The 25,830-nt window shown below is 35.2% G+C and overlaps 3 protein-coding genes across 7 annotated transcripts in view; 2 read left to right on the forward strand and 1 right to left on the reverse strand.

The window, feature by feature from the left end:
* Positions 1-12,839, forward strand: part of LOC110374330 (tolloid-like protein 1) — an 85,630-nt gene extending 72,791 nt beyond the window's left edge. For 2 of the 3 annotated variants that reach the window (XM_064037163.1, XM_064037162.1), the window contains exons 10-20: positions 5,093-5,296; positions 5,449-5,561; positions 5,710-5,858; positions 6,065-6,270; positions 6,636-6,841; positions 7,240-7,368; positions 7,692-7,918; positions 8,465-8,579; positions 8,944-9,124; positions 10,809-11,059; positions 11,348-12,839. In XM_064037163.1, the coding sequence (XP_063893233.1) occupies positions 5,093-5,296; positions 5,449-5,561; positions 5,710-5,858; positions 6,065-6,270; positions 6,636-6,841; positions 7,240-7,368; positions 7,692-7,918; positions 8,465-8,579; positions 8,944-9,124; positions 10,809-11,059; positions 11,348-11,587 (2,021 nt within the window). In that variant the 3' untranslated portion in view covers positions 11,588-12,839. The remainder of the gene's footprint in view (positions 1-5,092; positions 5,297-5,448; positions 5,562-5,709; positions 5,859-6,064; positions 6,271-6,635; positions 6,842-7,239; positions 7,369-7,691; positions 7,919-8,464; positions 8,580-8,943; positions 9,125-10,808; positions 11,060-11,347) is intronic. The other variant, XM_064037164.1, reaches the window with a different exon arrangement.
* Positions 12,840-13,360: 521 nt separating this feature from the next.
* Positions 13,361-18,040, forward strand: LOC110374332 (ubiquitin thioesterase Otu1). Its single transcript, XM_021332001.3, has 4 exons — positions 13,361-13,905; positions 14,398-14,570; positions 15,641-15,799; positions 16,170-18,040. The coding sequence occupies exons 1-4, from the start codon at positions 13,515-13,517 to the stop codon at positions 16,377-16,379; spliced, it is 933 nt and encodes a 310-aa protein (XP_021187676.1). The 5' UTR covers positions 13,361-13,514; the 3' UTR covers positions 16,380-18,040.
* A 62-nt stretch (positions 18,041-18,102) lies between these two features.
* LOC110374345 (calcium-binding mitochondrial carrier protein Aralar1) overlaps positions 18,103-25,830 on the reverse strand; it is a 28,678-nt gene continuing 20,950 nt past the window's right edge. For all 3 annotated transcript variants that reach the window (XM_064037324.1, XM_064037326.1, XM_064037325.1), the window contains exons 7-13: positions 24,626-24,701; positions 24,015-24,223; positions 23,642-23,722; positions 23,160-23,372; positions 22,643-22,765; positions 21,910-22,103; positions 18,103-21,473 (exon numbers count right to left, since the gene is read on the reverse strand). In XM_064037324.1, coding sequence (XP_063893394.1) covers positions 21,296-21,473; positions 21,910-22,103; positions 22,643-22,765; positions 23,160-23,372; positions 23,642-23,722; positions 24,015-24,223; positions 24,626-24,701 — 1,074 coding nt within the window. In that variant the 3' untranslated portion in view covers positions 18,103-21,295. The remainder of the gene's footprint in view (positions 21,474-21,909; positions 22,104-22,642; positions 22,766-23,159; positions 23,373-23,641; positions 23,723-24,014; positions 24,224-24,625; positions 24,702-25,830) is intronic.

The raw sequence follows: 25,830 nt of genomic DNA on the forward strand, positions 1-25,830 counted from the left end.
ATTATGGCCACGTAAATTATATCTTTTTTATTTTTTGTGCAATAGTCACAATTTGCTGGTGATAAAAGTTAGCTTGGTGGTAGGTACTTACTTACACGAAACATAGGTGAGCACTTATCTTCAAAATGTCATGAAAAAATTGGTTCAACGTTCCCTAAGTCCAAACTTTTCTTCACCAAGACGTTAGTTCCGCGTTCTTTACCACATATAATTTTCTACACAAGGAACCTTAAAAGCCTTACAAGTAGGTACTCGTATAAAATAGCGACAAAAACCTACTTTCTGGGTGCTCTGAACCAAAAACTTAAGGGATTCGTCACGGGTATTTGGTCCTAAATACCAAATTAACGATATAGAAAAAAATATTCCTTTTTAAACATCTTTTAAGCGTCCTTTATCAAGTACCGTGAAATAGGATCCTTTTCGCACACAGACACAACGAATGATTACATGACTATATTATGTATATGTATGTGTGTGTGTATAGGTCCAATACATGCAAATAAATCTACCATTTCGTTTGTCCGTAGCGAATATAAATGGATTCTGGTGAATTAATGAATTTATTACCAGCTTTTATTTTAAGTGGTCTACGGTCGGTCACTCGCGACGATAAATCTTTGTGGTGGATACCACCGGTTCTCGTGGGATACTAGATTAGGTATTTTGCGAATGGTACACCTAAATAAAGGTTGTAAAGTCTAAAATTCTAAATACCTTGAATGAAAATACTAAGGACTGAAATACTTAAATTGAAACCTTTTTGTGTATCTTTCGTGAAAAAATCTGACACAAAAGAGAGCTTAAAATCCAATATAACAACTAATAAAAATAATCTTTGTCCTTTTTCGTGTATCTAAAAATAGTAGACACACGAAAAAAGATGTAAGTATTTTCGGATCACAAGGTCCTAAGAAAACATATTTTTGTGATATGTCTCGTTCAAATATGCTTTACTTACACTAGTAAGAGTTAAAACGGGTCTCTTTATCAAATATCACATGTAAGTATAAAAAATATACGCGCAAACAAAAAATGAGGAAGATCCGATTGTTATAGAAATGGCAGATTTAGATTTATTTATTTTTATGTAGGAATAACCTTTTCAAAATTATTTTATCTGTGTTACACTAAATACGAGTATTCCAATATATACGAGGTTTTTCTAAAGTTTTCAGGCGTCATTTATACTATTAAAAAAATAAGTTAGAGCCTTCTAGCTTAAGTCAAAGTAATGAACAATGAATTCCTTCAATATTGTAAAATAGATTGAAAATTCAGCGGTTTTTCCCCGGTAAATAATAATTAGGATGCAGTGAATCCGTCACGGTTTATAATATCAATACTGCAAAACTTAATTAAAATCAACCGCGGGAGTTGTATTGTTTGAAACCATATTCGAAATCATTAATGCCGATGGTGATAATAATATTTAATTAACTATTCCATAGTAGTGGGTAAATAATACACGTTTGGATGTATTAATTAACACAATTTAAACTTTGAAGTGTTGATCAAAAGGTTAATAAGCGTTGTATTTCAAGTTTAGTATCTTTTTAATACCTGTCTACTTACTTACATAACAATAAAAGATTTGCACTAGATACCTAGGTTTTAAAAAAACAAATCTTCGATACATCAACCCAATTAAATCTTATTTCATAAAAAAGAAAAATAATATTATACCTACATCTAAAAACAACCTTTAAGTTACAACAGCCGAGGCCGTGAGTAAGAATCCCAAAAATGTTCAACATCGTCCTACCCAAGGCTGCCTACTTTATCTTCCGGCAGACCGACACCCGAGATTCAGATTTATTCAGACACATGTGTATGTTTGAACTAGATCCTAACACATTTGCAGAAAAGGTCAGAAAGAAATTGTTTCTATAAATTAACTTTACTCACGCCTGTTTTCTTAAAAGGGTGAGGCAGTGTTACAAGTACCTACCTTACTACCTTGGCACTTACATTATTATGATTGAAGTATAGGGTCCGAGAATTCACCCAAATTCCGAGGGATCTACTTCCCGCACCTGGATAAAAAGCAACTCTTCTGTAACAAATTATGTTTAAATAGGGTCGATAGAGTTAGTAGTTTTGGTGTTATAATATGAGTTTATAAAATATCTAAAGATTATCATAAATGTCACTACTTTCCTTCGCAAACTTTGTGTCCTTAGGTAGGACACCCAAAATTTACCAGCTAAGTACTTTTAAGCACCTTACTTCAAAAGGTACCTAATCCCCAATTAAAAGCTTTGAAAGCTTTCAGCGGAATACTCAAACCCTTTTTAAAGAAAAGGTACGTCGCAGACTCAAAAAAACATCATCCATTAAAGTGTAGAGTGACAAATACAGAAAAACAAAGGCCAGTTGAGATTTATTGTGCTTCGGAATTGGTTGGGGAGCTACCAGCCAGGACTGTAGGTCCCGATATATGGCCACAGTAAGTAGTCTTGATTGTACCCATAAAATACTGGAAGGTTTTCCCTCGTGCCTTTGATGTCTTGGGGAAACGAATCATTAATTGTTCGTCAAGATTCATTTAATTCATTCATTCATTCATTCATTTAAAGATTCATTTGTATTTGTGTTCAGATTCAAAATAACTGATTAACGAAATACATGATTATCGACGTTTTAGAACACCTCGCAAGTGTATAATATTTAACTTTCCAGGTGGAAGAAAAATGACGTTTTCTTCCTAGAAACGCAATTAAAAAGCAAAAAAGCTTTTTCCAAGATTTTCACGCTAAGACGACATCACGTAACTTAATCAATTAGGTAGATAGTTCTTGGAATTTTCCAGTGGACTTCAAAGGATATCCCTGTCATAATGGCTCATTAACTTATTTAAATCTCTCTCGATTTTATAATAAGTAACCTTTTTAGCGTAAAAATGTGCACAGTTCGTTTAAAAGCGATTGGAAACGCTCAATTAGGTAATACCTTCTACCAAATACGTAGGTTTTAAACCACATTTTCGCTCCTCGTTTCGTCTGCTTAACCAGCAATTAACTGATGTACTGGCTAGTTGATTGATCGCTCGCTTCATCAGCTAGACTCTCCAAATGAAAATTGGTGCAGCTTTTTACATTTCCAACGGGATTCTAAGATAGGTATGAAAATAATCATGTACTTTTATACTTTACTGATTTGCCTTACGTACGAGTGAGTGTTCATAAGTTCTATACCTGGATTGGTACCTATTTTTTTGGTTAGATTTGATCACATCTTATTTTTGATCTACATAGTTCGATTTGATGTAAGTTGTAGAACTGCTACAATGTGAAAATCTATTTATCATTCTCCATCATAAGCTAACATTTTTTCTTGAATTATCTCTTCAACTGTCACTCTCTTACAAAATACGTAAATGATTGATGCATTTCGCTTACAAAATAAAATGTAAACATGCTTCACAAACCATTAAATCACGCCCCAGTTTTAAAGAAAATATCAAAAAAAATATGTCACATAATCAAAAACAAACTTTGCCAGACGCGTCTGAAAATTAATCTTCAAAAAATGTTTTGGAAAGTCTTTTCAATACAGAGAGTCGAGTCATTCGTTGTCACATGGGGCTTAATATCGTGCAACGTTAATATTCGCTCGGTCGCCAAACATTGAAACATCAAACACTTACATACACGTAAAAAGAGCCTTTTATAGGAACCCGCTCGTTCTATATAAAGCTAAGCGAACGTATAACGAATAACTTTGAAGTTGTTTGTATCGATAAACGCGATTGGAAATAGGTTGATTTTGTTTATAGACATTTTGTAAGTATAAAAATACCTTTATAAGCTCTTGCATTTTTTTATTGAAAAGATTAAATTGATTTATTTCCAATTCAAAGCAACACTGAACTTATATTGGTATTAAAGAGTGTTTGCCACCAACACCTGAAGTGATGACCACGACCACTCTGTCAAGAGTGATAACGACAAAGAAGAAGAAGAAAGAGTGTTTAATCACCATGGAGTTGGGAGCGACATACCCATAAGACAGATAGAGGAGATCAGACAGAAGACCAAAGATTTAGGTGTAAACGATTACGCGTGTTGAAATTCTCATTATTTCTAACTACTCTAAAATTAACATAATTACAACAATTTACACCCAAACCAACCTTAAACATTAATAAAGTACTCCAAACTCGCAAAGCCCCAGAATAAGGCCATCGAAAGCAATAAGTTTCCACTTCAATTCGCCACGCTTAGTGGCCAGTCCTGGAATCCTCTTCAACGCAAACGTTCCAACGTAACCCTCTTTGTTTCACAACCTCCTCGAAATTCCTCAACAAAAAAGGAAAAAGAGGGGTTAAAGTAAACTGGCCAGTTAGCGATAGGAGATCGCAAATTCCCGTTGGTCACTACCAGCTTTACGATTGCGGTTGTGCCGCTAAACTCTATTAATTTACACGCTCGAATATAAAATTAAATAAGCTACGAATACAATTTTAATTGGATCAGTGAGCCGAATTTGCTGACTATTGTTTCAATGTTGAGTGGAAACACGGTCCAATTTAGAATTTGGCACGCAGTAACGTTGTGTATTTTGTATCGAATTATTTTTATTGTGATGTTGAAATTGAATTTCTATTTGGTAGTTGGTTGTAGTACGTAACTTCATTTAAACTTCGTGAGTGAGTAGTTTGCATATGCTCATAAGTCTACATACTTAGGAAAGCTTCTTGTTGTGTGGGTGTCACACGTGTAATAATTACGATCGATTTTGGCAAAGTTTGGAAATTTGGAAAGCCATTTGGTAATATCCACTATACCACATAGGTATGTATGTTCTTTTGGCAAATTAATCGAGAATTATAAACCTCGATGTAGGTTTTATTCGTAAAAATACGTTGCGGGTTTTTATATTTCTCCTTCCGTACGATTTCTTTTTTTTTTTTGTTAGAAAATTATAAAGTCTGTCTTTAACATGTGGAACAGCACTCGTCTTAAGCATCCATTGTATCCATATCTTTAAATACAGTATAACCAATACTTTAGGCACTATATTTTTAGCTCCACTTATATTTTACTAATGCTAAAACCATCCAATATACAACACAACTGTTTTGTTACAGAAATCGACATCCACAAATCTGAAGACTGTCGTTCCGAATGGGTGGAAGTCAGAGACGGCTACATGCCAGACGCTCCAGTCCTCAGCAGGATCTGCGGCTCCGGGAAAGGTCCCATGATGAGGTCTACTGGATCCAGGCTTACTGTTGTATACCAGCCGGGGCCCAGACCGAAACCTCATAGAGGATTCAGGGCGTTTTATGAAGGTGAGTTACCAAAATTATAGCATTTAATTGAATTACAGACCTTGTTTATCTTCTGTGCTTTTAAGCTTCATAATCACTGGCTTTGACTGTGAGTAAATATAAAATGGTTGTTTCGAAAAGTGTATTAACTTAATAATGGTGTATTTTTGCAGCTGTGTGTGGCGGAGACATAGAAGTTGACAGCACAGGACATTTAGAATCACCCAACTATCCTGATGACTACCAACCCAATAAGCTTTGTGTTTGGAGACTCTCAGTACCTCAGGTAACTTTTTTGTCACAGTTCTTATAGTCATACCCACTCAAGGAATGTAGGAACCTGACATTTGACGATGTGCTTTTCAGCAGAAATAGTCCTAATGATATGAAGTTTCTTAAGGCTAAATAAAAATCTCATATTTATTTATTTTCAGGATTACCAGGTAGCTCTTCGATTCCACTCGTTCGAGGTGGAGAACCACGACACTTGTTCATACGACAAAGTCAAAGTCAGAGACGGTGACTCTATGGACAGCCCTCTCATTGGCATGTTCTGTGGACACAAAATACCTCCTGATATCAGGTACGTACGACTTTTCACATATAATGAAAGACGGCTTAAGTATTTTAAACCGACTTCCCAAAATGGAGAAGGTTTTCAATTTGGATGTTTTTAAGCTATGTTAGATTTTCTACCTGAGGAGTTGATATTGGTACAAAAATCGTTGAATGTCGGAAGTTGTATGACGGTTTCCATATCTCCATATATAAAATACTCCGAAATTCCAGGTCAACCTCCAACAAACTGCTAGTAATCTTCGAATCAGACAGCACGGTGCAGAAGGCAGGTTTCTCCGCCACCTTCATGAAGGAGTTCGACGAGTGCGCGTCTATAGAGCACGGCTGCAGTCACTCGTGCGTCAACACTCTCGGAGGGTATGAGTGCGCTTGTGACATCGGATACGAACTGCATTCTGATGGGAAGAAGTGTGAGAGTAAGTAGATCTTTTGAAGTCTTTGATGAGATGCAATTCGAATAGGAGTTTTTGTATATTCTCTTTATTCAAAGAGTGTTATTTATTGAGTAATTTATATCTACATAAGTTCTTAATTGATGACTTTTTATTTTGTTCGTGAACTTCAAGTGATTCTATCGTACTTTAAAAGGTATCTAATGATTGATTGATAATGATAGACGAATGTGTTTCTGGCTAAAACAAGATTGAACTCAAAAGTAGTTATTGAAAATTCAGCCACACACAAGGCAATACATTTTTTAAACATAATTATTAGATATTGAAAAGTTATTCAAGAAGATCCTACATATTAAAAATTTTACACGCTTTTTCTTTGTCATCAGATGCCTGCGGTGGTTCCTTATACGCCCCCAACGGCACAATAACATCGCCATCATTCCCCGACCTGTACCCTCCATCAAAGAACTGCCTCTGGGAGATAGTCGCCCCCCCTCAACACAGGATCACGCTCAACTTCACCCACTTCGATCTCGAAGGCAACAATATGTATCAACAGGTGACGAAATCCTCAAACAGTCTGCTTAATTCGGTAGTTTCATACTTTATTTTCTTCTTGATTGCATGTCTCAGCTATGATAAATAGCCTGCAAAACATGTCCATATTTTGCTGGTCGTAGTCGGATTAAAGGTTACCTTCATTAAAATAATAACAGACCAATTATTATCGGCTTGGTGTCTATTAATCACTCCAAGAATACCAGCCAGCTGTGCAGGATATATGTATAATAATGCCCAAGCTTTATCGCAGACACAAGTGTTGCCTCATTATCACGCTTCCTTAATCATGCTACTCTAAAGAAATATCCTCATGCTGTGTGACTTACACTTTATTTTATGCTTAACTTATCTTTACTTTCCTCATACACAAGCTTTATCAACATCTTCCAAACTGTAACAAATCCTAATGATAATACTTATGATTGCCAGGAGTGTGAATACGACAGTGTGACGGTACATTCGAAGTTGGGAGCTGATGTTTTGAGAAGACACGGAGTGTTCTGCGGCCCTGCTTTACCACCGCCAGTCACTTCCGATGGATCAGTGTTGAGAGTTCAGGTAAGTTCACCATTTTACTACGTCGTGAAAAATATCTTGGTCTAACTTTTATGATTTTACCGGCGATCCTTAGGGAAGCGTTTTCAGTTGCTTCAACAAGAGAATGTCAAGAATTATCCGGATAAAATAAAACAGATTGCTCATAATGTATAAAAACAGGTCTCCAAATGGCACAATGGGACTCACTAATTCAACGTGCCTAACAAGATGGTCATCCATCCATAGATCAACCTACCTTAATCAACCCGTGCGGCTATTACTTAGGCACGATCTCCTTCATAGATCATACAGTGTGAATCTAAAAAATTCCAAAATGTCCTCAGTTCACATCAGACGGCTCAGTCCACCGCTCAGGCTTCGCGGCCGCCTACTACATCGACGTGGACGAATGCGCCGACAACAACGGCGGCTGTCAGCACGAGTGCCGCAACACACTCGGTGGATACGACTGCGCCTGCTATAGCGGCTTCACCTTACATCCTAACCTGCATGACTGCAAAGAGGGGGGGTGTAAGCATGACGTCACTCAACCACATGGCACCATCTTCAGGTAAATCTACTCTTTAAGGAGGTAAGAGTCTGCCAACACCCTCGGCGGATACGACTGCGCCTGCTTCAGCGGCTTTACGTTACATCCCAACTTACATGACTGCAATGAGGGAGGGTGTAAGCATGACGTCACGCAACCACAGGGCACCATCTTCAGGTAAGACTACTCTTTAAGGAGGTAAGGGACTGCCAACACCCTTGGCGGCTACGACTGCGCCCGTTATAGCGGATTCACTTTACATCCTAACCTGCATGACTGCAAAGAGGGCGGGTGTAAGCATGACGTGATGCAGCCACATGGCACCATCTTCAGGTAAGTTAGATGTTACATCTTCAGTTGTATAGAGGGGTATACGAATGCACCTGAAAGTTGAGGCCCCATATCCAGCTGTAAAAGAAGCAGATCCGTACGAAAAGTCGAGTGGGTTTGTTAACCAATTTAAAATTATAATTGACGACATAAGTTAATCCCTCCACATTTGTACTCAACCATGGGTTACAAAAAACTACTATAGTTCGTCTTTTAATAAGTTCTTGTTTTTTGCAGTCCGAACTATCCGTCAATGTACCCACCGCGAAAGGATTGCGTTTGGCAATTCTCCACTACACCTGGACACCGAATCAAGCTGATCTTCCAAAAGTTTGAATTGGAGCCACATCCAGTAAGTATAACTGTTTAAGATTATCCTTCATCCTTCTACATAAGATCAAATTAAACTGGATAAGTTACACGTCAATGCCCAGGTAACTGCTTTGAGGAGTTCAGATAGACCATTTCTGCATAACTAAAAAACTCTTACTCTGTTCCATTCGGTTAGACTGGAAAGCAACCTCAAACATAATTAAGAAAAAACTAGGCTGGTGATATACTTAAGATTCATTCTGAAAAACAATTACTTGCAGTTGCAGCTCCTTACAATGCCAATCATAATTTTTTAAATTGTTTTGGCATCTAAGTATTTTTCGAAGCAGATTTTCATAATGTGAAAAAAATGATGAATCTATCAAAATTCCTCACGTACTCAGGAATGCGCATATGACTACGTGACAATATACGACGGAGCGTCAGCAGACGAGAAGACGTTGGGTCTCTTCTGCGGCAATCGGTTACCCCATCCTATTGTAGCGTCGCAGAACCAGATGTATGTGGTGTTCAAGTCTGATGGCTCCGTGCAGAGGAGCGGGTTCCTCGCTAATCATTCTACTGGTGAGTGTATTATGTAGACTACAAAAATAGAAGTAGCCTTTAAGGCTCGTTACAAGATGACTGCAATACAATTTTTGTTCATACCTACTCGGGTTTTGTGTTTCACAGTTTTATTTTATTAAAACGAATATACTTTGAGGTATTATGAAACTTTGAAGATGTTAGAGGTCTATGTATTGATACGAGAAAGGGCATGTTATGTTTTGAGGAGTTCTTAGGCCAAGCACGAATATCTAACGTATTCGTATCGACAATGTATCGAGGCCTCGATTCGAAAACGGAGTCTGTCGATAGTAGGCAGCACGAACCACATTCGAAGCACTATCGAACACTCGATTCGAATTCTAATGTGACGTCATGCAAATGTAAATAGGGACGCGCCATAGTGAGCAAAATGAACGATTGTTGAATGAATGGTGCGTTCGAAAACTAACTCTAGTTGTTAATATTTTTTTTACCTTTGATTAAACGTTTTATTATTATTACATTATAATAAAAACTGAATGTAATATAAAAAAGAGACCCAAAGTTAATTATTAGACATTATAAAATGGCATTATCTTTAGCAATATAACATAGTTACGGAGATTTTATTTTTTAAAAATGACGGGTACCGAACGCACCCACTTGACATCCGACGCGCGTAAGGGCGCCAAATTTGTTTATGTTTTGCTACACGTCCACAACAAAAGTATTTCTGTTTTTTTTTGCTACAAATAATTAAGTGCTTTCAATATAATAAATAATTATGAGAACCAGTCAGACGCACGCAATATGAAATGATGGTTGAATTCATGGAAGCGTGAGTAAACAGTTTTAATAAGTTTGAGTGGCATAAACTTTAGTGTGAAGTATTTTAAGTGCAATGCTATTTCTATATTCTATATTCTATATTTTTAAATTCGGTTTCATTTGTGTCCAGTGGGTTAATTCTATTCCTAAGTTTTGCTCTACAATTATTAAAAATAAACATATAAATAACATTTTTTTTTTTCAAACACATTAATTCTATAGGTATCTACGCAAATAAATAAAATATGATTTAATTACTTAGGTACCTTGTTTCTCGTGATTGATATCCATAATTTTCTAGTAAATTTGAAGCTAAAAAATTATACCTATGCGGTACTACGTTCATACAGTGGCGGTCTTTGCATTTTAAAGTATATTGAAGCTATTACTAATTGTTCCAATAACTTAACAATAATTTTAAAACACTTCTATTCACAAAACTAACTCTAAACAAAACATAAACACGGTTAAAACTTTATTTTTACACTTCTCGAAACTTTTCTCACCGACTTTTTTCAAGTGAATAATGTTTCGACCATACTCGATAGCCAGCCTTCGAGAGTTTACGTTACCGTACGTCAAAACAATGTTCGTGCTGCCATGTTTTGTTTCCTTTTACGCCCGATAGGGGCGCTGTACAATTCTCATACAAATGTTACTCGATTTCGATACGAATAACTTTTCGCAAATATTCGTGCTTGGGCTATTCGAAAAGCAGTACCTTGATTTCTAACTCCCGTTTTTCTAGGTGATACCTATAAAAGTTAATTAAATGGCCACATCAAATCAAAGCTAACAGCACTGATCTGAACTGATTCTGTAGCTACAGACAGCATGACTCATACAAACTATAGTGTAAGTGACATTTAAAAACTCTTTTTCCATTCTCCAGCCTGTGGCGGTTACCTAGCAGCAACCGAAGCCGTCCAACACCTGTATTCCCACGCACGTTACGGGGACAATCCCTACGAGTCTCGCGCTAACTGTGACTGGAACATCGAGGCACCTCGCAACCACTTCGTCAAACTTACCTTCCTTACTTTTGAACTGGAACCGGAAACTAACTGCCATTATGATTATGTCCAAGTGTTCGGAGGGTTGGATGGCAGTGGGGGCAATTATGGCACTTTCTGTGGGACTAAGGTAGGTTTTTAGGTTCAGTGTGTTTGAATTTTTGATTATGTCGCTAGAAAGTAGGTAGATAGGGGAAGTATATAGGGGAACACACAGGGGTAGTATATAGGGGAGTTCATAAAAGAAGAAATAAGAGTGACATCACAAGGAAATAAGGGTTGTGGGCATGCCTACCACGGCAGTACTCAATACAGTACCTAAATCCGCCACTGGACACATAAGAGTTTGAGAACTAGCAACTAATGACGAAGTTGCTCAACAATAATGTATTTTAACAACAATCTTCTCTTTCACCAGATGCCACCAGAAATAGTGTCAACAACCGAAGCCCTCCTAATTAGATTCCGCACAGATGACTCACTAGTGTTCAAGGGTTTCTCCGCATCATATCAGATGGTGAAACCAGTGTGGAGCGAAGAAGATAGTTCCGAAGCTGCAGAGTATGATGAAGAAGAAGATGAGAGAATGCCCCCTTTAGTAGTCGGTAGGAGGGGACTTCGGGCTTCCATGCCGCGCTTCGTTCGTCGTCCTACGTGACGCTGGCCGCTACCCCGACATCCAAGACATCGCCGACCGCATCGCAATAACCGGATTTAATCCCTTTTACGGTTTTCAGTTTTTGCAATCTGGCAACACTGTTGTTGCCGATGTCATCGTTGACGTTCAGGAATTGTAGTTGCCATAATTTGAGTACAATTTTTAATCAGTACAGTAAAATAGTTGTGTTGTATTTTTCTTTTGTAACGAATCACTACGTCTTTTGTAAACCGGTGAACGCGGTCAGTTGATCTTAAAATCGAAAAAGACACTATTTGAAATGTTATTTTTTACGACTGAATAAAAAATGTAAATAAATTAATATTCCTAGTCTAATTTAGGTCTATTACTTAAAATAGCGGTTACCATTACAATATTCGTACGATGGACGTATGAATAGCGTAATTGTTAAACAAATAAGTGATGTTACTTATTAATCATAATAATTATTAAAGCCTTTTACCAAAGAATGTTCATAGCTCTCATTAGTCGAAATATAAAGACTTTTCTTACCATGTATTTTCAAGTTATGATATCAGCTAATTATTATGTTAGACAAGCACAAATAGTATCATTTTGCCATTTACATGCATTTATGTATTTTACCATATACATAGATTAGTTATAGAATTTGAGACAATATATAATTTTAAGTGCTAATTTAAGATGTAAAAAGTTATTTTTTAATAGGTGTTCAATTCATATCAATATTTGAATACATTTACTGTATATTGTATACTAGTAGATAAGCATTTTACTGATGTTACGTAACTTACGTAGGTAGACATTTTGTTTACTTTGGCAGTCATTTACCTGGATCTCTTTTCTCTATCAAATAAATCTTTCATTTTCTTTTTCTTTAGTTGAAAATGAGCTGCCATAATAATATTTACCAAAGATCATTTTAGTTCAAATTTATTAAAGCCTTTCCTTTGAAGTACCATTATTTGCCCTTAAATCTAAAAAGTAGTTACTTGTTTCTCCCATTATTTTTGTACTTAAGAACACACAGTTACGAACAAAAATAGTCTCACTTTACGTTATTTTTTTATTAAATACCAAGGAAATGGATGAATATAAATGTAGGTACATAATAAATGTCGTTTACAATGTTTACAAGTTATCATTGTGCCAATTATGGGATACTTAGTTACTGTTAATGCCATAGAGTAACATAGGCTAGTGTTTTGTAACTTAACTATGAATATTTATACGTAGGAATGTTATTTTTATTAAAACGTATTGAAATGTATGTTTGTTTGATTATTTTCCCTATCACCTTACTTTAATTTGACTCATCCAAATGCACAATGCGTTTTTACTTAAAAGTAAAGGCCCAAAGTACATAAACACAGTATTATGTATAAAAATATACCTACCTACCTCGTGAATCCTTGGAGGCTTAAGCCCAACTTATCACAATTTAAATTCGATTCAAGATCAACCATTTCAGGCATTCAGGGTTCTGTTAAATTGGACGGGACGTGACTGTGCATAGACTTACATTGGTTTCATGTAAAACTTCGGTACCTACGGCAACCGTGAGGCTTACCGCAAACACTCGATAAGCCATTCCAATTAACGAAACGTCTAATATAAGAACCTGAAGAATCATTCATAATGTGTCTTTCAAGATTGAGAGCATAAGCATTCGTACTTTATAGATAATGTATAAAAAAGTTTAGGTCAATTATAAAAACCGGTAAAGTACGGTTCTTTAAATTTTCTATTTTAATCTGTACGCGAGTTTTATTTTTGCTCTGGAAACATCTTTAGAAATGTCATCGTGTTGTTTTGTCATTTTAAAAAGAAAAAGTCAAATCTTGTAATTTATTTATTTCATCTTTAGTAGCGTCTTTTTGACCTAATTACGACAAACTTAACTGAACACGTATTAGATTACTTACGGATCGTATATTTTGTTAAAATGACTGCGTTAGCGTTTAAAGTTAAAAGTAAAAATGGTCAACAAATACTTAAAGATTTGACCTCTGATAGTACCGTGGGCGAATTGAAGATGTTTTTGTCGAGTATATCCGACGTTAGTGCCGAGAGAGTTAGTGTGTTGTGTGGGTATCCACCGAAGCCATTGGACATAAGTAATGACAGTAAGAAACTTAGTGACATTGGTTTAAAAACTGGTGAGACCCTCATAGTTGAGGAGAAGCCAGCGTCTGCGACCGGTCCTAGCAAGTCCCCTGAGGCTAAGCCAGTAGAGAACGGTATTGCGTCACACGAAACTCTAGTACCAATAAGACCAGGAATCTTAATGAAGAAGGTGGTCCCATCTGATAATTCTTGTTTATTTACTAGTATAGGTAAGTTTCTCTACAATTCCTGAATGACGCATTTACTTTTTCCAACTTAGTTGCTTTGTTTCAGCCACTGCTTTGTGTGTAACATACATGCAGTTGTGGTGTAATTGATAATAACGTAGAAATGGGACATTTTGAGGTCATTTAGTAAACCACAGCAGATGTCTAAATATAGTAGAGTGTATCAATTAACAGTTGTTATGTGATGTTCAGTCGCTGTACTTATAGCAGTTTATTGAATGTCAAGTGGTGTAACAATAGATCATAAAGTTTTGTTATCAACCTCAGTACGGAAATTGTTTAACTGCACTGATGGTTTCATAATAGTTCCATTTTCTTTTGGAAAAAATGTGTTAGAATAGAAAACCTTTTTTATGTTGTTTATGGTATGAGACTGAAGAATTTTTTTTATCCATAAATAAAACTTTTTAAGTCTTTATTTCTGAAGTTCCATGTACAGTGGAAGAAAAATATGATATTTCTTATTTATTTCAGGTTTTGTATTAAATGGAAATGTAGACACCACAGTACATACTCTGATGCGTGAGATTATAGCAATGGAGGTAGCTAGTGACGTAGACACATACAATGAGGCTGTACTCGGTAAACCAAACGCTGAATACTGCTTGTGGATCCAACAGCCAAGCTCATGGGGTGGTGCTATAGAGGTAATAATGGTCCATTCATTATGAAATATACTTTCACTTCTTTTTCAACCCATTTAAAGTATTTTTTTGTACAAAAAACATGTGAAAAACTATTTTTCTAATTTTTTAAGATACATTTTCATCTAACCTTATAATGAGTTATTAAAATATAGTGCAACTGGGTCTTATTGAACCAGAAGACAGTCAAAAGTGCATGGTACATTTTGTGAGCATACCATACCAATCCATCTTTACATGAAAAAGATAAAGATTGAATACAATCTTTGCAATTAACAAGTCACTGACCTGAATTGGTCTTATGTGGAGCAAAACCATTTGATTGCAACATATCAATATTTATGTTCTATAGCTTCTGATAAAAAATATTGCACAGACCATAAAAACTTAATTTATTGACACTGCAACCTTATTTCAAAAGCATAAATTAACTCTTATATCAGTTGCTTCACAAACAAATAAGCAACAATGCAAAATCATTATGATTTACAAGTTTATCAATTAATTTCTCATGTTTGGCTTACAACTCAACAGCTAGCATACATATTATAATGTAATATTATTACCAATTAATTTTGTTTGCTTAGTTTCAACCTTCAAATATTTAAGTAGGTAGGTATGTCTAAACAAAAAGCACTAAATATAAAATATTGATTATCAATAAAAGTACATACTATAAATAAGATTCACAGAAAATAGAATCACTAAAGGTGTAATCCCGACCCACGCGTGGCGCCGCCGCCGGTCGTCGGCCGCATTCAAGACGCGTAGGTCGGAATTATACCTTTATGTAGGAAAGTATTTCTAGATTCAGAATCCCAAACTCCAATACGTTTATAAATCAGCACTTTTCGAATGTCGAAAACAAAGGACGGCTCCCAAAACGCCCACCCTTCACCATTTCCTAGGTGTTTTTGCTGGGAAGAAGAACTGGCGCAACTAACTCCCCAGCAACACAGCAACACATGTCTATCTGATTATGCAAAACAAGTCCAATAAACATAATGATCACATTATCAAAAAAATGGAGATAGCATAATATTAATATGTATTTATTTTTTTAATGATTTCAGGTAGCAATCCTATCTCGTTTCTATGGGCTTGAGATGGCGGTTGTGGATACATTGAACGCAATTATAAATAGGTTTGGAGAAGACAAGAATTACGGCCAGAGAGTATTCCTTCTGTTCGACGGCGTGCACTACGATCCTCTGTATTTGGAACAGGTCGATGTGAGTTCTATTTTCATTATCTATTTTCTCCTTTTTAAGAAATAATTGTATCTCCCTGTTTTATCCGTATCGTAAGTCTTCTTCACTCATTTTCATATTCAACACAAAAGTAGCCGATATTGATTTCTGTTATTTACTAAGCATACAAAACCATCTTAATCGGTACCGCATTTTAAACGCATACAATAAACTCACCTTCGCATTTATGAGATACTTTTTGATAATTTTTGCAACAGGAATATTGCCCGCTCCTGGTATAAAAGTGGTACGCCTAACTGACGATTTTTTGCTATAGATTTCCCTCCGAAATATCAAGGCGACAACATATTAATTCATTCCAATGATCATCATTCCAACTTTTCTTCCTCAGGGTGGTATCCAAACGATATTCCCAGCAGAAGACATGGAGATATACAGAGAGGCTGAGCAGTTGGCACACGAGGCCAAGTCCTCGAGACAGTTCACCGACGTCAACAAGTTCACTCTCCGATGTAACGTGTGCGACAAGCTCATCACCGGCTACGTCGAAGCGCAGAAGCACGCCAAAGAAACCACACATACGAATTTTGGTGAAGTTTAGCGAACATTCAATAAGGTGTAGCGAAGATTGTGTCTGCTTGGTGCATGTTGAACATAATTAAAGCTTTTATTACATCGTGTTATGTATTTAAGTTCTTTCGTTGAGTTTTATTGACTGATCCGAGAATTACATAGCATGTCTTCCCATTTCACCGTCTTACAATTCAATATTGCTGTTCAAAATCAAACTTCCATTTTTCTCTTCCTCATAACACAATAAACCTCATTTTTACATAGTATCAAGTGCACTTATACTAGATGAAAATATTCCTATTATAATAGAAATTCCAAGCGGACACAGTCACATGAATTAGCTTAATTTTGTTAGGATTTTTAATAGTTTTTTTCCAATTCCCGAAGACCTTTATCCTAATTGACTTATGGACTAGTAGTTCAATTCGATGCAAATGTTATTTATAATCTCAGATATTAATTGTTAAAGCGAGATTTATTTATAAAGAGATGAGATAAAGCACATATCTATTAACATGTAACATCTATTTTGTACGAAATAGGCATTATTCGAGTGAGGTCTTGGGCGAAAGAAAACGATTATTTTTACATGATCACAAGGCCGTTCGAGTCTATTGAGGTCGAGAACGGCAAATCTTTTTATAAAGATGATTATTTATTTTTATGTTGTGTATTTGTTAGACGCTCAATGTTATTTTCACCAAAGTATATTCCAGATTTCAGCACAAAAACCTATATGTAGTCAATTATTAGTATCAGCTAGACAGATCTTATCGTGGAGACAAGAATTTTATGAAGAAAATGTGAATTCAGACAGATAAGTTTTCCTATCTTATTCACGAAGATTAAATTAAAAATGTCACATCATCTGCTAAAAGGCTATTTATCGAACTTTTTCATTATTGTTCATTGTCTTTGAAAAACGTGATAAGACAGAGATCGTGTACAAATGCAATGAATTTGATATCGATCGAGGCAGCGATGCACGCGAACTAGAGAATAAACTTGAATGTTGTATTTACTGAAGCTTATCGTACTTTTTGGTATAATTCGCTTTACTACGAAGCTATTTATTAATTCTACGTTTGATTTGAATGCCAAGAGATATGTAGATGCTATTTAAAAATTGAGTTCTTTTAACATGAATTGCAGGTTTTATCGTTCCATTACATAAGCTGAAAGTTTTATCTCAAATTGAAAAGACTCAGTTGCTATTATAGATTGTAAGCAATTCGGTTAGTGTCTCGAGTGAAAACTATCAATTATTTGAATGCATTATAATAATTGGCTGTTCTCTGAATGTTGTGTATGTGAAATTTGTGTTTTTAAGCTCCCGCGTTTCAGGAGAAATTTCTGAAGTGTTTTAACATAAATATATTTCATTGTTAATTCAAGTGTATATTTATAAAGTTTAAGTACATCATCAAAAATGTATTGTAACTGTCAAAGATTAAAATTTTAGTCAGAACCATGTCCACTTGCCGTCGTTTTTCCTCAGCCCACTAAGATTTTATGTATTGGAAAAAGAAGCGTTATTTTGTAATAAGGCTCATCGGCGACTTAAAAACGCAGAAGCGACAAGCTATTTATTTTTGTGACGTTGTTGGGTCGCCGGTGTAAGACATGACTTGTAAATTGTAAGATAAGGCTCAAAATGGCGTAAATAAAATTTGATAAATGAAATACCTACATATTTTGTTTTATTTTTCCTTCTTCATAGCTAAAGGTTGTCTAAAATATAAAACACGAAATCAGGTTTTATTCGATTTATTTTTAACACAAATGTACAATATCAATAAATATAGTCACATCGGCTTTCTATCACCTGTCGTTACACTATGATTCACTTTATACAATGTTGTTATACAACATTAACTTATCGATACGTTACGCTCAAATTAACAAAATTGTGCATCAGAAATTGGGCCGCCCGATACTTTGTTCAATTTTAAAGCAAGAAATACTCATCGACTGCTCTTTACTAAACACAGTTCTGTCTCAAGTAGCGTCAAAACGTTGAATGAGACTGAAACATGTCTTAGGTGCCACGAAGTCGATCAATTAATTTGCGCAATATTATTATGTATTACGAATTGCGCAAAATTGAAGTTATAGGTATAATTGATCGTCTAGGTGGGCCATTTAATATGAATTACACAATTTTGTCTTACCTAATTGCATTTGTAGAGCAAGCCTACAGTCGGCCTGAAGTCGAATCAAAAATGTCAATTTTCACCCAATATTATTGGAAAAATTTTGATCTTCGTATTTCTTGCTTAAAATTAAACATTTCGATATAGTTTTAGGAACCAAACGGCATCACTAACTTATGTTAAGCGTATACACAGCTTTATTGCTAGGTGAAGACGTAAGAAGACGTGCCCAAGCTATCGAGAATATAATTTAGAATATCTCAATTATTCGACTTGTTCATGCAAAACTTATTTTTCCAAGTTTTGTCCGAACAAGCCAGTTTTCTATTCTAAATAATCTCAGTATTAAAATTGATAAGTTTTAACGATTTGTCCTTTATGCATCTCTGTACATTTTAACTTACTCGTTGATATTACTTTTAATCATGTATTTGAACTGTTAACACGTCTCTTGGGGACATCCTATCTAGAGTTTGTTATCCTATAAGTAGTTACGCTTTTAAATATTTAAACAGCTGTAAAAATAATCGAGTGTTAGGAAGGCTTCTAAATAACTTATTTATTAAATATATATATTTTAAAGGCATGTGTTTACATATTTAAAAGCTCTATGAGATATGGACAATTCGTAAATTCTAAGCCGATTCAAAAATTAAAAATGATTTACAATATAAAGTTGGGTTACGCCACAAAATCTCCAAAACACAATCTTAGCAATAAATCAAATGAAATTGATTGACAATTTGTTTAAAACAAATATAAAATAACAATAAAAAGTTCGCTTTGATTTCGATTTTCGCTTAAAACTAATGGCATTCTGATATGTTACAATTATCAAGTTAATAAATGTTAGTTGTTAAATGTAAATAAATACAAAAATGCTAAATATTACAAGATCTGTTCAAAAATATTTATTTTTTATTCTAAATGCAAATATTGAATAGGTATTCATAAAATATAGAGCTTACTGCAATACGTAGCGGCATTATAACATGGCAGTGTACAAAATAAAAAAATAAAATGCACAAGTATTTGGAAAATAAATAAATTAGACATTAGTCACTAAAAGCAAAAGTCTAAAAAAATAATAAATCTTGATTCTTAAATACGAATAAATCTAATTATTTGCTATCTGTAACATATCGAATGCTAGAAAACAAATATATAAAAATTTGCCTGTTTTTGTGAGGCGTTATTTATTTAAAATGCTATTAGGTGCGAGAAGACGTCGAATACGTCTTTATGTATATCAATGGCCTTCTAAATTATATGCTACAAGAACATTGTATGAAAAGCCTTATACCAACTGCTCTACCTATTAAGGGTTACAAAAATGCGACAGCGTACACGCCTCTTTTCATCATCCTCCCGAGCCTTCTCCCAATCTTGTTGGGGTCGGCTTCCAGTCTAACCGGATTCAGCTGAGTACCAGTGATTTACAAGAAGCGACTGCCTATCTGACCACCTCAACCGTACACGCCTCTTATGGGGGGTGAAAATTGAATAAAACTAATCTCTTAAATGAATTATAAAAACTTAATAGTTCTCAAAAATAATTTCAATAATCTCTAGCCCTAGAGTGATACCCTTAAAAAAATATTACCATCGGTTTATAAGGTTTTTCATACAATGCTAATTTGCAAGTACTGTAGTAATAATAGCAAGCAAATCGTTTAATTAAGGAACTTGCTTGGATATTGAAAAGTAGGCAGAATATTAGCAATTTTCATAATTATCTAAATCGTGACGTTTATCAGGGCTCCATATTACACCAACACAACCCATTGTAAGCTCATTCTTTTTAAAAGAATACTTTTCCTTCATCAAATGTTGAGAATTGAAATACCAGGAAACATGAGTTTTTACCCCTATCTCGAGCGAATCTGCACTTACCTCCTGCTCGATTTTTTTTAACAATTGCACTGAAAAAATCTCTCTTTGTTTTATCATTAGTTTTCTTTCTTTCTTTTTTCATTTCAAACTACAAATATAGTGAAAAAACTCATGCTTTCTGATATCCCATCAAAATTACAATAAAGTGGCCCAATAGTTTCAGAAAAAATGACACTAAAGTATACTGATACAATTTAGTGTGTTATAAAATTTAGTGTATTTATTTAAATATTCCTTAATCTCACTTGTAATGTCTTAATTTCAAATATCGTTACAAGCTTACTTTTCTTACTAGACACCGTGCTGTAGACAGAAAAACAGCAGTAAATATACATATTTTTTAAGTAACTAATTCTCCAGTCTAAGATGAATGGTAATCTCATAATATCTTATGTATTTCAGCTTTCAGGCTAAACTGTTCGTGTAATATATTTACTGTTGAATTTTCTTGTCATCAAAATACAAAATTATGTATCTTACTCGCCAATGCAGGATGCTGATTTAATTAACTGTGGGATTTTAGGGGAAGAGTAGATTATATTCGATATGCAATGAATAGTACGTACATTTACGTATGAGTGTTTTAACCTGACAGATTATTATTTGTTATCATTTCCACCACATATATTATTTAACATTGACCTTCAATCATCAGCCTTGACTTTTCCCATCTCTCCTCTTGACTTCAAGATTCATATTGGTTCAGAAATAATAAATTATTAATATTAAACAGTATAGAGCAGTACCATTATTAGCACCCACAACACAATTTATAACTTGGAGTTTACCAACCGTGTATGTGAAAAGTGTCTTTTACGAAAAAAATCTCTTATAAATGTTAGCTAAAATTCCCACAGTTGACAAAATCTGGCACCTTTATACACTTCTTCCTATCTCCCTACTGAGCGGGTGCAGGCGCAGGCTTGGCCGCGGACCAGCGCGGCAGGGAGATGCCGAACTTGGTCTCCAGCCCCGTCAGCACCGGCAGCGCCACCTGGTAGCCGCCGATGTGCTGTGGCTTCTTCACTGTTTCCTCGATTGGAGTGGCCACGTGGAGCTCTGAGCCGGATGGTCGACTAAGGGGAGAGATAAGTGTTTAGTGGGTTATAGTAGAATATTTTGTCATATTTTATACAAATTATTATTTGTATTAAGTTGTTTACCGAGGTTTCACCCCCTTGAAATGAGACTCATGTTTAACAAATAATTATTCTGATTCTGAAGAACCCGGATAAAATATATTATGGCTTATTGGTTCGAGCATAGTGTTGTTGATAAAAGTTGTTTTACACCCACTAAGGTACAAAAAAAAAACTTGTCAATTAAGTTGTAAACAAGTATAAGTTTGATGCTGTTTATTTAGAAAGTTATTTACAATAAAAATAAAGAACTTTCCTAGCAGGTAAAACGAAAAAAAAGTGTAGTTATTCGAAAATGTTTTTCAGTCTTGGGACTAATTTTAAAATAGACTTTTTAGTATGGTTCCCTTAATAACACTACAATAATACTCACGATCCTCCAAAATCGACGTAGAACAGTCTCTGCAGTATCTCGTACGTGACGAGCGTGACGCCGAACTGCGGCGACGAGCGGAACACTCTCGCCACTGCTCCCTTCCAGAACGCGCGCGCGCCCTCCTCCGCGTAGATCTTACGAGCTGCGTCTATCACGCCGTTGTACGTGGTCTGACCTGATCGGGCTACCACCTGGGGAGAATAGTGGTTTGTTAAAATAAGGATAACGTTAATCTAGATATTGTGAAGGAGTTACTAGATATAGCGGCTTAGATGAAATAACTAGATTCGTCATATGTGATTGTAGTTGATCCTGAATGATTACATCATCATCAGCTTATCGGTCTTATATATCTAGTATGGTCCTTCAGGTTAAACTCTAGTCATGTGGCTATCGATTATTTCGAACCTTTCTTTTTTTATGGGAAATCATCAAATAGCGCTCCTCCCGATGTTTGTGCAGCATGAGAGAGCTTCAGGCTCTTACTGACTAAAATCCACCATGTTTCTTCTTAAGCCCTTTATGTACCGCGACTCTTTCGAAATCCCGCAGCGATTATTTCGATCTCGATTTGAATTTTAAGTTCGACTTTCAAGATCATGCAATAAATTACAAAAAACTGGCATTCCACTAGATACAAGTAAGTTTTTGTTTATTTAACTATATTTTTTAACAATAAAACATTTTTTAGCTACAGCACACAATATAATTTAAAATTAAAATATGTTACCTGTAACCGCGTCTTGATGACGTCAGCGGGTGTGACGAGCGAGGCGGCGGGGATACCGGCGATAGCACCAGCAGCTAACAGCGTCAGAGGGTGATTGTAGCCGTTCTCGTCCGCAAACTTAGCCTGGAGACATTCTTTTGGTTAGTATTTTGAATGGTAATACATACTTATTACTTCAAATTGTATAACACAGAAAAAAGACTGCTAAAATAACTAGTTTGTAGGGCTATTTAAAAAGAGAAAATAGTAAAGTAAATAGTTTACTGATGCTTAGGAGAGACAAAATTAATTTGAAATGTCAAAACACACACGCTGCCGATTGGTATACGACAGAATAACTTTTAAAGCCTTAATTAAGTAGGAAGGTATAGGATAAGGAAACTTATGACTATAGATAAAAAAAGAGCGGAGGAGTTCCTACAGAACGAGGGTGAAACCGCTGACGAAATTTGGTTCCAGATGCCTAAATCTAAAACTAACAAACAACTAATTAATCAAGACACACAAAATAACTTACCTTAACATGAGCATAAGCAGGGAAATAAATAGCGCTGAAAGGCACATCTCTCAACAGGCAGGCCTTCGCCCCCTTGTACAGGCCAAACAGGCCTAGGTCCTTCACCACGGACCAGGCCCGGACTTTGGTCCCGCCCGCTATCTCGCCCGCTACTTGGAGACGAATCTTTACTATTTCTAATGGGTTTGTGAATACTACTTGAGAACCACCAGCCTGGAGAAATAAAATATGGTAAATAAATATTTTATTGTATGTAAAGTTGTGGTTTTCTGTGGTAGTGAGTTGCATAAGGAAATTGTATTGTAGGTTTCTCTGTTGTGGTTTGCAAGCTTATTAAGGACTTAATTTAATGAGTTCGTTTGTGAAATTGATGACATGATTTGTTTTTAAAATTGAATATTAAAAATAAAAAAAATGCAACTCTCAAAAAAATATTTTCTGTTCTATAAATATGAAATATCCATAGTTAAAAATATACTTACACAACCTCCAGCGAGAATTTCAGCATACATCGATATATTGCCCTTTTTGTCTGTGAATTTGTCACGAACGAAGTCGTTTACCTAAAATGTAAAACAATAGACAAATAAATACATAATCAATATATTTTTGGGAAAAGCCAAAAAGTCATATTTAAATGGATAATAAAAAAACGGAAAAAAACTTTTAAGTTAAACGGTTTTATCTTATGTCCACTGAAAACCTAATAAAAATGGCAAAATAATGTTTTTACATATTGTTTAGTATAATTTTAAAGCACTGATATTTTAAATGATCAAGATCAAGAATATTCAGGCCTAGTACTATATTTTTTCCTTATGAAATTAAATATAAAAAATACACTATAATACTCACAGTCAATTTAATAGCCTTCTCCGGAGCCACTCCAATGAGCTGCGGCACCAGTCCTCTGTACAGGCCGAACACTCCTTCATGCCGGATGACCTTCTTGAAGCAATCCCAGGAGTTCCTGTAGGCCACTTCGCCGATGAAGGAGCCGGTGCGTTGATTCTGCATGCGGGTCTTCACTAAGTCTATGGGGTACACTGCTGATGCTCCCACGGCTGTGAAAAAAATAAGTAAGGGATGGTTAGTTTTTAATTGATATTTTTTTGGATAATAAGGGCAACCATTAATTTCAATCACTTTTTGGCAGTAGTTTCAAATGATTAAGTATTTTTGATAAAATGTGCGTATTAAGTGAGTAGTTGCGAAAAGTATCATCGACGTTAGAATTTTGCTTAATCATTAAAAAATATATAGTAACATAAATATGTTTGAAATTAATCGAAAGCCAAAATAATTTAAAATGTTATTAGAGAAAATTAAACGATACATGACACATGAAGTCTGGTCTAATGTGTTTTTATACGCTTAAGAAGACACTGTGTAGATTTAAATATGTAGTTATAGATCTTAATATCCCATAATTTACAGAACTAGAACCAAAAGTGATGAGTACTTACCACCAGCAATGGAACCGAGCGTAAATCTGTATGTGCTTTCCAGGATCTGTATGAGAACGCCTCGCTCCTCTGGACTCTGTAACAAACATACACTCGTATTTACCTACACTCCTTGATTATTAGTAGGCTTTTCATTAGCAGCTATAAGAAAAAGAGTTCGATGGTATGTTTTTACAATACTGAAGCGAGAAATTGAGAAAGTTGATACTTTCTCATTTTTTTATATTTAATTAAATCTTGATAGATTTAATTATCGAACAAAACTTGTTGTCAGATTTTAATATTAGGGTCAATTCCCACTGAGAGAGCAGCGGCCGGCAGCGGCCGTAAGAGCACGGACAATGTACGAGAGCGGCGCCGCGCGGCCCGCTGCGCTCGCGCTCAATCACTTGCATTTACGGCCGCTGCCGGCCGCTGCTCTTTCAGTGGGAATTGACCCTTATGCGGACCTATGTTGCTATGGCGAATTTTTACTTCGAGTAAAATATATTAAAAACCAGCAAACAATGATATATGTACAAAAACAACGTATAACTTTTAAACACCGTTAAAAGCCATAGAATAGTTTGCGAGCAATCCAGTCAAGACTTGAGTGCAAACTTGGCTTAGTATATTTTTTATTTGCTATCTTACTTTTCGACCTTATCAATAATACTTATAAGGTTGGAAATTGATTGTTTTTTTAAATATTAAAAAAAAAAAACAATCATCTCGCTACCAAATCGAATCTCGCTCAGTATTGTAAATGGTAACGTAGTGCTTCGCTGGCGTAATAGAATTTTGGTAAGTATATATTTATTGTATAGTGGCCTAGCAATGTATATAGCACTTATACATGAAAATGGTGTAACAATGTTTTTATTTACAATGGTAATAATTTGAACATGCTGTTTTAAAAGTATTGTTGAATAAAGATTAAAAATAAAATGAGTAAATCCTTTTTCTTTGTGAATTTTTATAAAAAGTATGATGTTTATTTTTGTGTTTTTTTAGATCCTAGATTATTTCAATTTTCATTCCAATAGCCACTTTGGTAAATTATATTCTTAAGTTTAATGAGTTAAGATTTGATTATAAAGAACTAAAACTATAAAGAATTAAGTGTTTTGAGAAGCAACAGTGAATTTTTGGTAGCCATAATTTAGCATACGTAAATTGTGAGAAATGTGCTTTACACTTGACAATAATGCTTGATATTGGTGCGT

The sequence above is a fragment of the Helicoverpa armigera genome, chromosome 12, assembly GCF_030705265.1.
Source record: "Helicoverpa armigera isolate CAAS_96S chromosome 12, ASM3070526v1, whole genome shotgun sequence".
NCBI lineage: Eukaryota > Metazoa > Arthropoda > Insecta > Lepidoptera > Noctuidae > Helicoverpa > Helicoverpa armigera.

Bases quoted from the DNA above. Each gene is read 5' to 3' on its own strand.
- LOC110374332 (XM_021332001.3), top strand. From the start codon at position 13,515: ATGACTGCGTTAGCGTTTAAAGTTAAAAGTAAAAATGGTCAACAAATA. The intron at 13,906-14,397 runs GTAAGTTTCTCT...TATTTATTTCAG, and splicing joins TTGTTTATTTACTAGTATAG to GTTTTGTATTAAATGGAAAT. The intron at 15,800-16,169 runs GTGAGTTCTATT...TTTCTTCCTCAG, and splicing joins TGTATTTGGAACAGGTCGAT to GGTGGTATCCAAACGATATT.